The sequence below is a fragment of the Episyrphus balteatus genome, chromosome 2, assembly GCF_945859705.1.
Source record: "Episyrphus balteatus chromosome 2, idEpiBalt1.1, whole genome shotgun sequence".
Taxonomy (NCBI): Eukaryota; Metazoa; Arthropoda; class Insecta; order Diptera; family Syrphidae; genus Episyrphus; species Episyrphus balteatus.
The window spans coordinates 114,983,489-114,997,247 of record NC_079135.1 but is presented as its reverse complement, the minus strand read 5'-3'; the positions used below and the strand labels follow the sequence as shown (position 1 = coordinate 114,997,247).

At 29.4% G+C, this 13,759-nt stretch overlaps 1 protein-coding gene across 4 annotated transcripts in view; it reads left to right on the top strand.

Moving 5' to 3' along the window:
* Nucleotides 1–12,306, top strand: part of LOC129912275 (cerebellar degeneration-related protein 2-like) — a 122,903-nt gene extending 110,597 nt beyond the window's left edge. For all 4 annotated transcript variants that reach the window (XM_055990469.1, XM_055990468.1, XM_055990470.1 and 1 more), the window contains 6 exons: nt 4,862–5,010; nt 5,082–5,286; nt 6,033–6,285; nt 6,346–6,442; nt 6,504–6,702; nt 10,972–12,306. In XM_055990469.1, coding sequence (XP_055846444.1) covers nt 4,862–5,010; nt 5,082–5,286; nt 6,033–6,285; nt 6,346–6,442; nt 6,504–6,702; nt 10,972–12,291 — 2,223 coding nt within the window. In that variant the 3' untranslated portion in view covers nt 12,292–12,306. The remainder of the gene's footprint in view (nt 1–4,861; nt 5,011–5,081; nt 5,287–6,032; nt 6,286–6,345; nt 6,443–6,503; nt 6,703–10,971) is intronic.
* The last annotated feature ends 1,453 nt before the right edge of the window (nt 12,307–13,759 follow it).

The window sequence follows — 13,759 nt, the reverse complement described above, 5'->3', positions numbered from 1 at the left end:
CAATGCCAACGCAGTGGTGGAGTCTTTATGTAGCATATACCAATAAAGCAGGCTATATACAATCTGATATTGGTTGCATCTTTAAGATAGGACATTGTATAGTATTGTTTTGTTTTGAATTTATGGATTTGGAATTGAAATTTAGGTCAGTTGGTCTTTTAAACGATTTATATGAATCATTAAATATGGAAATAGAGCGAATTCGGTCAGACACTCCTTTAAAAAAAGCGAAACTCTATAAACGTTTATGTTAATCTTTTTTTTCGATAGAGATGCATAACACATACCCAAATGAAAGTATTTATAGGAGAATATACTTTAACTGAATTTCAATCAAAGAATGAAAACTTCTTTGGATTTATCAAAATGAAGGAGTGTTAAGTTAGAAATACCGAAGTAGGTAACTCTATTTGTTTATAAAAGTGCAAGTTTGACACATGACATACATTTTTTGACACACATTTCTAATGCGAGCAAAATTTCAAACAAAATGTGTTGTTGTTTCTTTTTGTAAATTATGCATGTTAGTTGATTAAAATGTTAATTTGAGCCACCTTTTGAATTTATTTGTTTTGTGAATTATATTCAAGAAGGGAACACGCATCATGACACGCAATACATATTAACAACCGGAACTATTTTTTTTTTTTTGTTTATTTGATTTGTGATTTTTTTATTGAATTGGACCATAGTTCAGTAGCATGGGGAAAAATTGTTTGCATTTAGGTTTAATTGAATATACCGGAAAATGAAGGGAAGGGAATTTATATTGTACCAGTAAAATTGATTTCGAAACCTTAATTTAAGAATTTAAGAGACAGTGGGCAGGTTCAGAAACGTTAGGGACTAAATATTTAGGTAATTTCTCGGTCTCTGATTGGTCAGCTGTCAAAAAAAATCCTTCCAATGTAGGTAATTTTGTTGGAAAGCTGACTGGAAAGTTAGGCAAGAAAATTTTCCCTAAACATTTAGGAAAGTTTTTTTTTGTCAACATGACAGCAGATTGTTTTTAATTAAAGAATTAATTTAGCAAAATTAAATTTATTTGTGCGAAAAACAACTAAAAAGTGCATTATCGGTTATAATTAATTTTATTTATTCATTACAGTTAAGTGAAATTTGGTGTCTTACCCATGCGACCGGTAAAATTCTTAAATAAATTTCGAAATTTGACAATAGCATCTAATCCAAACTAATTTAGTCAATTTGCTCAAATTTCCGTTCAGAAAATGACGTTGCCTAAATATCTAGTCCCTAATATTTCCTGAACGTGCCCAGTAACGATAAAACGGATTGAAACAAAATTTTGACACTTAAATGTACTAGAAAGTTATGTCAAAGTTTGTATAAAAAAAAGAAAGAGATACCGCATTTTATACTCAACATGCTCATAAATCATAATAGAAAGTTGTTGCAAAAAATTGCATGAATCTGCCCTTTGAATAAACAGGGTGAATGATCTGGAAAGTAACATCTGTTTAGCCTGTGATGGTATCACGTCCCAAAATAGCCTACATTTACAACCTTTCAAACGATATTTTTTTATATTACTTGACGTATGTAAGTGGTACATAAGTTACTTGCAAATTCAATAAGTAACTACACGGAGAAAAATTAATCTAGTATTTTATACTCCATATGACTAGTAAGGAAATTAAAGTAAAGATCCCTTTATTTTAAGTAAAATTTACCTTACGTATTGAACATTTCTTGGCTCCGTAAAGTAATTTTTACAAGACAATTATGGTGAACAAAATAAAGTAGTATATACCTTACGAGTAGCAATATTTTCTTTACGTAGAGTAAAATAAACCTTCATCCAAAAAAGTGTACGACTCTTTTCACTTTAAGATTCTAGTAAAACATATTTTACAAATTTAACTATTCTATGAATAAGTTTTACTTTACACTAAGGTCATAATATTACATAATTCTAGGAATTTTCCCCATATCTTAATTGCTGTCATTGAAAAGTCTGAAATTTTGTTTTCCATTTGTTCTGGATATTTTTTTTTGTCAAAGCTTTCAGGTGTCCGGGTGCGGGATAATTAATAAAGAAATAAAATGTAAAAATTTCTTTTCCCATTTGTGTTTTTCTTTTATAAGTGAAATGTTTTCATTACTTTTTGTGTTCTTTTATGCGTTATTATTGGCTCCGTAATTACGGATAACAAATTTTTTTCATGTGTTAGAATTATATAGGAGTATCCATATGCATTAACATCATTCAATCTAATTAATTCATGAAGAATTAGAAAAAAATTGGATCAAATAAAGCCAATTTCATTTTTATTGATGATATTTTCCTAAATAAAATTGTTTGTTTGCATCTTACAAAAATTATAATAAACTAAGTAATTTATGTAATTATTGAAAAACATAACAGGGTCATACGTTACTTACTTCTAAATAGCTTTGAGGATTAAGTTCGTGTTACCTAGTTATGCTTTTCAATAATTACAAAAATTACCTTTTTTATTTTAATTTTTGTAAGATAAATGCATACAATTTTATTTAGAAAAATGTCATCAATTAAAATGAAATTGACTTTATTTGATCCAATCTGTAACTAAATTATTATATACCTTCCATAGAGAAGTTCAATTTACTTTAAAAATCAGTATTTTCAGCCTTATAGTAAGGTAAAATATGTACCTAACTTTCTAGTAATTTCTATTAGAAATTCATACAAAAAAAGACTTTACTGTAAAGTTAATCATAAGCTATAAATTTACTAGAAAAGTAAGGTAAATTCCATTTTATTGGGGAGTCATCCCTATTTAAACTTTACATTAAAGGTAAATTTACCAGAAATAAGGTGGTTCATACCTTATTTTTTCTCCGTGTATGGTTTGGCAATACTAATTCACAAATTGAATGAATGAAATCCCGATATACATATGTAGTTGACTTCACTGATTGAAAATTCGAACAAATGTCATCCTCTAATCAAGTCACAAAAACTGTGACATGGATTACACGGTCAACGAACGCGTTGACTCTCTAGCGTCAAAATGACGTCAAAATCTTTTTCAAATGTGTCATATTGTGTGATCGCCTCTTAGAGGATATAATATATGGAGTGCTTGTTCCTATACCTAATACATTGTAACGCCATATGCATGGATAGGAGTCGCTGCCTTCGTTTTTCAGTGCGAGTCCGGTTCCGCAGCTGTAAATAAACACGCTTGTTGATGACAGCCATCAAATGAAAATAAAATGGAGGCATGCACTCAGCGAAAAACTTAAAGAAACTAGAGCCCTCTATAAAAGCTTCACGGAACTAACAGCACAAGCACTCCATATATTATATCCTCTAAGAATCGCCTGCAAAAAACGGCCCGTTGACAGAGTGCAAAATAATATTTTCGGTGACGTCAGAAAGTCAACGAGTTGACCGATTTGTAGGGAATACAGTGAATTATAGAGATCAGTGATTGCAGCTTGCTTGCCAAAATTTGTAGGTGATGCCGTGGGATTACATTAATTTGGGTCATCTTCATTTTTATTTTTAAACTACTACTAAGTAAAACTTTGTCTGTGGCAAAACAACCTAAAGATGATACGTGACGTTAAGAATTGAATAATTAACAATTCTACCAACGATATCGATTCGATAAAGAGTTTAAAGATACCATAAATATGCTTAATATTGAAAAACATTTTTTTAACTTGTTTTTTTTTTTTGTGTAGGCTATAGGTCGTTTTTGATATTTAATTATTTTTCGTCGACGTTTCAAGTGTGAATACACTCTTCTTCAGGACTATAATAATAAAATAATTCTAAAAAATTATAATATATTTATAATAGATACTTATCTTAAACTTTTATTTTCTTAAATTCTTTGTTATGGTTCTCAATAAGTTGCTTTTAGATTTCTTAAATCGCTCAAATATTTTAAAATTCAATAAAAATGTCTTGAAAAAGACGTTTGTAATCATTGAATTTTCAAAATATAAAAATTTTTTATTCATTGATAAGAAATTCAAAAATTTTTCGTTATCAAATTTAAGTGAAATTAAGTTGATTATAAAATTCACCTTGAGAAATAGTTCCTTTTAACAAACTGACTATAAATACTACTAAGCCCTTCACAATCCGATCTCCTATTTACAGTATTTTCTGTATCTAAAATATGTAGCATTTCTAAAACCATTCTTTTATTAAAATGCTTCTCTGTTTGTAAAATATCTACATTGAAACGTCGACGAAAAATAATTAAATATCAAAAACGACCTATAGCCTACACAGAAAAACAAGTTAAGTTATTTAACAAAGGTCACGAAGAAAGGAATAATAGTTTATTGAAAAACATTCTTATAACAGAGGAATGCCCATTTCTGGAAGCCTGAAAGTTCTCCAGCATAACGTTTAATTGACTCACCAATCGTGTGATGAAACAACAAATATTAAAACAATTCTGACATTTCATTTAAAGTATAGTTGTAATAGATTTTTTTTCAATAAAACCTAGTTTAAACCGAGTTTCTTTAAACATCATCGCAAACCAAAGGTCCATGAATAGCACCTGAGTTTTCATAACTTAATAAGCTTAAACTGTGAACTTAGGAGTTACGACTTTAATAAATCTTTACGAATATCAACCAATTGAGTTTGCGATACATTACAAGTTAAGAAATTTGCAATTTTAGTCAGTTATAAAATACAGAGCTTTTCTACGAAGTTAGTTATTCTAGCTTTGCTTTGACTACTTTTGGTGCAGGTTTTGATAAGACTGCATTTTTATCTGATTTGGTACAAAATAATTAAAAATTAAGGGTATAACCAGAATTATAGAAATTATTAAGATTCTTATTTTCTTACTGCAAATCTTAATTAATTTCAACTTTTATTTTTCAGTATCTTCAAAAGCAAACAGCTGCCCTTCGTGAAGTCAACGATTCTCGTCTCAAAATCTATGAACAATTAGAAGTTGGTGTTCAAGAACTCGAACGCTCCAATCATCGTTTAAATGTTGAAAATAATAATCATAAAAAACATGTTAAAACGTAAGTTTTCTGAGCAATTTTTTTTTTTTACATTTCAAAAACTTGACTAAAATTTTTTTTTTCATTTTTAGACTTGTTCATAACATTGAAACATTAGAATGTCGCTGTGAAGAGCTTACAAAAAGTATTGAAGAAACCAAACAGACATTAACGATAGAAAGACGAAAAAATGAAAGATTACTGCAAGAGAAAAACAATGCTGGCAATGATCAAATGGGAGTTCGTTTGCGACATCATGAAAAGGAAGTTAGCAATAATAGCGAAGGCGAAACTGAGGTAAGTAATTAAAACAAAGCTTTTCTAAAATCTACAAAATCTTAAAGGCTTGGCCACACCGAAGGGTACATGCGGTACAGGTAATTGTATGAAAAAAATTCCATATCTGAACGTTGATGTGTCAGTTTGGAATTTGTTAATACCCGTACCGCTACCGCATGTACCCTTCGGTGTGACCAAGCCTTTAATTAGATATATTCTGAGCGAAAAGTATTTCGAAATCTACTCCTTCGAGTCATCTATCGTTTTTTATTTAAAAATTTTTACAAACTTTCAATTCTGAGTTAAAATAAGCGAACTAACGTTCTGAAGTAAAGCGATAAACTCTTGTACACTTAGTTTGATGTCCATTAAGGGCAGCAAAATACATGTCTTTGAATACTCAAGCACCAAACTTGCCACCTTTTATAAAGTATTACAGAAGCTAAAGAAGTTTCGATAAAGCTTCTTTAACTATTATTATAAGCTCTAAAAAAAAGTCTTTCCGAAGTCCTTGTTTCATATTACTCCCACAAGCTAACTTTAAGAAGACTTGCCGAAGTCCAATAAGACTTCTTGAAACACTTCTAAACAAGTGTAAGGAAGTAACAAGCGAAGTTGTTACTTCTATAAGAAAATTACTTTCGAAGAAAGCTTTATAAAAAACGAAAAGAAGCAATAACTTTTTGTTTCAGAACGGATATTTCAATTTAATTTGAGTTTAATAGAAGTTCAAAATATTTAATTTTTTTTTTGTTCAATTCTAGATCTTCCACGCAAACACTACCAATCCAGAAAATTGTAGTTTTGCCTTCCTGTCATCTAGTGCCAATAATAAAAATGCTAATTCCACCGGAATTTCTGATAGTTCGCACAACGAATCTGTTAACATTAGTGTAGATGGCGTTGAGGATAATGAAGAACTTATTCGTGTTATTAGTGATTTGGAATCAACCAAAAAAGCTCTACTCTCAGAACAACAAAGAGTTGGTGAGCTCGAAGATCAACTTGTTGCTATAAGTAAGTTTTGAAAAATCTTGACCAAATAATTGAAATATTAAAATTATTGTTTTTATAAAGTCCAAGAAAACCAAACCCTGCAAGGTCGTCTAGTTCAGGGTTCAAATGAAGAAATGAAATCAGTTCATGAAGAGCTTTCAATTCTCGAAGAAGTTCGGTAAGTTTTTGAAATACAATGTAAAAAAAATTGAAATTTTCATAAATTTTCCTAAAAATAGGCAAGGTAATATGTGTAGTCGTTGCTTGCGAGCTTGCGATGAAAGACTGACAGTGCATGATGAAGCCTCTTCAATTGCTCCAACCGAAGAGGACGATGATCGTAGTTTGCTAGATATGGAAGCTGTCGGAGGCGGGACCGAAAGTAATGGGGATACATCGTCACAAGTAGCTTATCACCGATCAGCCGTCACAATAAAGGTGAGCAATTGCTTTAATTTAAAGAAACTATTACTTCGGCATGTGTTGCGGTTAGTTGGATTGGTGTCACTCCCCTTCATTTACGTTCCATTTTTCTCTTCATTTCTTCTTTTCAGTATTACTTAATGTTTTATTTACTTTTATTTTATTAAAAAAAAATTAATAAAATTAATTTGAAATCGTTTATTAATTTATATAAGTAAAAAGAGCATTTAATAATTGTGTCTAACTTCATAATTTATAATTATACAAATATATTGTTATTTATTTAATTATAATATATAACTTAACAAGTTAAAAAAAAAAACAAAAAAATGCAATAACTGAAGAAATTGCAATACCTTAGTACAAAATAAATTAAAAATGTTTAAGTTTAAAAAAAATTATTTATTTTTTTTTTTTCACCACCACCACAACCACCATCATGCAATCATATCCACCACCAAGTCCACCATGCCTTTTTTTGATTAAAAATTTGAATATATTTACTTTATGTTAAATTACTTATGCATGTAGTACTACACCTGTACACCTGTACTAACTTTATGTTTAGCTTTATTTTACTGTACACGTCACTTTATCTAATAGAAATGGGCAACTTACATCGTATCTTTGTGTTTTAGTCTTCAAATCATACATTCCTCATCATTTAACTATTTTTTAAATTTTAATTTTGTACATCATGTAATTGTTTGCTATTTTATATTAATTGGTTTCACATAAAAACTCAATTCCAAGTAACATGTTTTCACACCTTGTTTTTTGTATTATTTCTTCATTTCCTTACCACAAAATAATTTACTATTTTTTTGTTAATATTTTGTTTAATAAATAACGAAAAATGTGGATTTTAAACTTTAAATTGAACAATAAAATAATTTTTAATTTTTTTCTTCGCTATATTACAATCGATTGCTTGCAAACAACACAAAAACAAAAAAACACACGAAATTTGAATTTTCCATCTTTTCTTTTTGTTTTATTATTATTATTTTTTTTATTTTATTTAATATTCTTATAGGCTGAATGTGCGATTTGTTCAAATACAACAAAGTACCTGCATGAGTTGCCTATTTCATTAGAAAACATCCTGCTCGATGTATGGCAGAGAGCGATACGAAAATTCAATATAATGCAATGGATTGCGAAAATCCTACAATGGCCAGCATTAGTTATTTTTCGTTTGCTTAGCTCATTACCTGATGAAGATGATAGTACATAGAATTTAATTCTTTTTAATTTTTTTTTTTTTCGTTTGGTTTTAAATTATTTAATTTAATACTCTTGCATTTAAAAATTTAGTGACTTTTTTAAAAAAATCTATTTCATTGCACTTATTTATTGTTGTATGTTTTAAAATCGTCCATTTTCTATTTACTATATATTCTAACAGAGTTTTTTTTTTGTTATTGTTTGTACTTAATAATTATGTAGGTTTTATGTAGTTTTTACAAGATATTATATCAGTATAAGTAATGCCGAGAAATGTATAAGGGAATTGAAAATAATTCAGATTCAGAAATAGATTCAGAGGGCTGAAATGTGACATTTTTAGAGACTCGAAATTAATTGTTTTCCGAAACTACTTATCTCTTATCACTTATCCTTTTCCACATTTGAACTCTTGTTTAGAAAGTTATTTCTGTTTACCTAAGACAGCTTATTTATCCTTCACCAAACCTCTTTCAATAAAATAAGTCATTTCCGTGCTAACAATATCGACGAAAACTAAAATCGTACCATTTTTAATTCAGCAAAAACTCAGATATAGTACTTACATATAGCCACTTAGGAATTCGTGTGGTGACGTAACATTTTTTTTTTTTTTGAAAACTGTTGAAATTGAAATTTGTCCATACAAAAAAGTTACGCATACGCCACAGTGACTCAGTAAGTTTTCTCTCTAATTTAATCGCTGACTTAATAGTAAATCAATATAATTGTATTTTAGTTTTCATTCACTTTATGTCCAAATTATATACACACATACATTAAAGTTTTAGTATCAAAATCTCAATACATAAGTATGCGATTATAATGCCGTCAATTCCCGTCTCCCGCATCCTGTGGTGCATCCAAAGGAAAAAAAAATTAAAATTTGATATGTATTGCCCATTTTCACCGAATTGGTACTTTTGACTATCGGAAAATCTTGAAATTTGGTGATATATTAGAGCTTGAAGTTGATATTTGAGGTCCTTTATGAATAGGTTTTCTCAGAAAGATTGGTACCCACTCATTCTGTATGCAACACTTTTAGGTACCTGATCATAGATTTTAATCGATTAAACTTTGCTTGTTTTCAAGTTTTCAAAAAAAAAATTGTAAAGAAAAACAATTTTACTTCATTTAATTCGATTGGTTTGAAAGGGTGTTTTTTTTTAACATTTAAAAACTGAGATTTTATTGATTTTTGCTTGAATATTATTTTAGAGCAATGGAAGGATATTGTAGGAGATTTAAGCGTATTTTACAACATAAATCTTAAAAATTTGAATTTTAATAATATTAAGAAAGTATTTTATATAAATCTGCAAAAACGAAGTCCCTCAAATCATGCACAATATAATTCCATTAGTCCGAAATAAAATTTAAGTTGTAAAAACTATTTCTTCATTTCTCTCGAAAAATTATCATTTCACCTTAAATATTTGAAAAAACTCTGAATTTCACAGGAGTTAAACTACATTCACAGGCTAGTTCTTTATTTGAATGACAAATAAAACTACAATGCAAACTTTTAAAAGATTTCCATTATTTTTAACAGTTTTTTTTCTTAATTTTCATCTTCGGTCCCATTCGATTCAGCATTAACAAATATCTTTACCAACTTGCCATTGAAAAGCCCAATTTAGTGTTATTTGGTGAAACTTGTCTGAGTCAACAAATATTTAAGCGCGACATAATATCAACTAATATTTCTTTTCGAGGCTTATTTCTCAATGAGGTGGGACAAATGTAAGCGAATTCCATTCAAGTAGAAACATGAGCCCAAAAAATATTGCATTGATATAAATTTTCCAGCTTAAAAAATTTTATAACCGATTTCGGTTATTGGGGTACGACATAAAACGGAAAACAAATTTTGTGTTTAAAAATAGTTTTTTAAGTCATTCTGATCCTGATTAAAACTGCACATCAAATTTATTTATATCCAAACTCTTTAGAAAACAAAACTAGAAGAGAATTATTTTCTTTTGCTACATTTCTCGACAGGAAAACAATTTTCAACAATGTGCCAAGTGTTTTATGTGTAATAATAATTTATAGTATTTATTAATTTATTTATGTAAGTTAACCAAAAGAAAAGACGATTTTTAATCAAACACTGCATAAAAATTTCTAATTTTCTTTTACACTCCTTTTACAAAAAATTCAGTCTTCCGTCGTCGTATCAGTCCAACTAAAATATGTGAAGTGTAAACCTAGCATAAAATCTTCATTACATGATGAACATTATTTTCATCACATGCCGTTTATGAATAGAAATCGTTTTTTCTTTTATTAATTTTAATTTGAAAAAATATGTTATTCTACCCTTGGGTAAAAGGTGTCATCATTAAAGGTATTACATCAACCTCTAAAATGCATTATTTTAGTCAGATGTACATTGTATAAAGCTTTGGTTAAGCTTAAGCCTTTTTTTTTGCTTTTTTTTCACATACCTAATTTTTGTATTTATTTTTTTATATATTTTTTTTTAATTAAAAATTTTATTTAATAACAAATTTTCAAAACATTCCCGAAGTTCTTGCCGTAGATCTTAAATCTATTTTTTTTTTTTAACTTTAAAACAGACTCTTCTTTGCCAGAATGCCTTTTACCCCAGGTTAGGTATTAACATGGTATTGCGGGTGTTACTGTTAAATTTTTTTAAATGTTACAAACAAAAAAGAAAAAAATTGTATATTTGCTGTTATTTTTTTTTTTTATTTAATTTTTTAATTTGTTTTTAAAAAACAAAATAAGAAAGAAATCTAATCACAATTTAATAATTGTGAGAGTGAATGTGATAACTTAATAAAATTATTTTAACAATAAGATTTTTTGATAAAAAAAAATTATTATTAATTCTGGGTTAATAAATTTGTTTAAGAAAAATTTACAGATTTAATGCATGTTTTTTTTTTAATTTCCTTTTTTATTGAGAAAAAAAAATAAGATTTTAATTTCTCGGCAAGTAGCTTCTCGAAACAAGTAAAAACTCTATTATTTTACAAAAGAAAAAAACCACATCACAAAAACAAAAAATACTGAAAATATTTCCAGGTTGCCTCAAGACTCCCTCAAGTTTCTCTGGATTTGAACGCTCCGGCAAGTCCAAATCCCTACAGGGATTTGGTTGAAAAGTACGAAGCTTTACTCGAAGTCCAACGCCATTCGGTAACGCGTAAGAGTGGAGGTGTTTCCTTAGCCGATGAATTCCAATCGAGTGGTGATTTTACATCGTTGCACATGAAAGATAACAGCGACAAAAATTCCCTTCATCAGAATCAAGAACAAGAAAACACTCAAAACAACCGCTCAAGTAAAAATAATAGGCGGACACCAACTGAATTTTCCGAAGCCGAAACATCTTCTTCGGGATTCTCTGATGAGACAAGTAATAAGGGAACTCAAACCGATGATAGACCTGGCTATTTCCTATGCTCAATTGGCGATGGTGAAGATTGCAAATTTAGCATTTACGATGATGCTAGTCCAATTGATTCAAGATTCCGTAATCGCCCTGAATATCGTGAGCTTTTCAAAGAAATCTTTGCCGTGTTGAAAAAAGCAGCAGAGAATAAGGAAGAAGGTGACAAATTGCCACTACTTGACGATACCCATCCACCAGTGGCGGCTAAAGTACCACCCGTTACACCGGCTAATGAAGAAATGCCCTCAATGGACTTTGCTGATGACGCACAGAGTATTATTTCCTCAGCCATATCAGAGCAGTCATTTGCTATGTCTGAGTGTATTACCAAAATGGAACGCAAGACCGCCAAGAAGCACATCATTGAAAAGAACCAAGAGAACCAGCCACCATGTGCATCATTGTCCGGTTCAACAACTCTAACACCGGCAAGCAAACAAGCCATCATCGAAAACGGTCGAGTTTTGACTCCACTCAAACGTGAACCACTCGAATACTTAATGGTTGGAGTGGGAATTAAGAAAAAGAGCAAGAAAAAGAATCGCAACTACGGCACTGATCGCTCTGAGTCCCCTGCTGCCCTGCCCTCCCCTCCAAGGGTATATTACAGTAGCGGTAAGAAACGTCGTGACATGAGGCCATTTAACCATTCGCCATCAACTAGCAGCGGTACACCGGTATCGTCAGGTCAAAGTCACAGTCGTAGACCTAATTTAGAATGGAATGGCAATTCGATGATCATTTATAATCGTGGGGTAAATTCAGCGACATCGTCACCACGAGGCCCAATTGTTACTCCACGCGGACGTGAGCTCGATTTAAATGGTGTCGAATTCCGCCCCAGTACCGTCTCACAGGACTTGCACAAACTTAAGAAACTAGATTTATCCTATGCCGAAGTACTCCGACGAGCGGATGCATGTAAACAACCTTACCATCGAAGGAAATAAATCCATAAGAATAATTAAATTAAATTTCACAAAAATACTTACGTTTAATTGGAATAAGAAAAGAAAGAAGAGAGAAAGTTTGCTGCCACAGATTTATATAGTTTTAAATATCCCGAACGCGTCTTAGAGCGATAAAATTCCTTATTAAATATTATTATTCATTAATTTTCTATTTGCTATATAACAAAAAAATCTTATAAACAAAAAATAAAACAAAAAAATAGAAAATTATATAAAATAAACCCCAAAAAGTAAAAAGATTGTTTTTTTAAAAAGACATTTTTTAACAAACAAAAATTATAAATATTATTTTCAACAATCTCTTTTGTAAATATTAAATTATATACAAAAACAAAAAATTAAGAAAAACACGACGTACTCGTATATAAATTTAAATTTAAATTATGCAATTTATTTTCATAACTATTTCGCGCAATTCACTTAAATGTTAAAAAAAAAAAAACAAACAAAAAATAAATAATTAAATATGATAGACTTTTATTTAAATACTTTTTTTAAAAAAACTTTATTATTTGTCCTTTAAAATATAAACTTAACTTTTTATTGATTTTTTTTTTAATTATATACAAATTCGATGATATTTAAAGCTGAATAAAAAATATATTAAACAAAATATTAGGTATTGAATGAATAATTATAAAAAAAAAATATGAAATAATGTAAGAGAAAGACAGAGCTGAATTTAAAGATAATAATAAATTAAAAAATAAAAGAATAAAATTGTATGTAAAAACAAGAAACAACAAAAAACAAAATAGCCAATGAGATGGGTATTTACGAGTAAGAAGTGTGAGAGATTTTATTTCGTATTTTCTTTGGATCAAAATTAGCATGTAGCGTCTACCACAGTCTGAACTGAATGAATATAATAATAACAACTATACAAAGTATAATTTTGTGTTTTATTGTTTATCTTAATGTATTTTATGTAGCTGGATATTATTTACTAACGGTAAGCAAACCTTAAAAAAATTTTAAGATCCACTTTGAAGTGGAAAAGCACCAAAAATAGCACGGAAAGGGGAAAGTGGCCTAAAATGGTCTCCACAAGTTAAAATGGCCCCCTTGCTAATAAATCATAGAATCGTTCGGAATTAGAAAGATTTTGAACATAATTTATCTGGCAGCATCGACATAAATACGAAATTTTAGAAACTTCAAGCCATTATTTGAAAGGTCAAACTGTCTCTACCCAACTCAAAAAGTAGCCGCTAAAATGTTTTGACAAAAAAATTCCAGAAAAACATTGAATTTTGGAGAAAACAGTTAATGTATGTAAGCATGAAATATTTCTTAATAATTTACTGAAATAAGTTGGACTAGAACTATTCAGTTTTTTTTTTTTTTGTATTAAAAACTTAAATAAAAGAACGCCCAACGGGTAAAATGGCATACTTCAGCAGTCGGGCAAAATGGCATAGTAAGTTCATACACTCAGAGAAAAAAA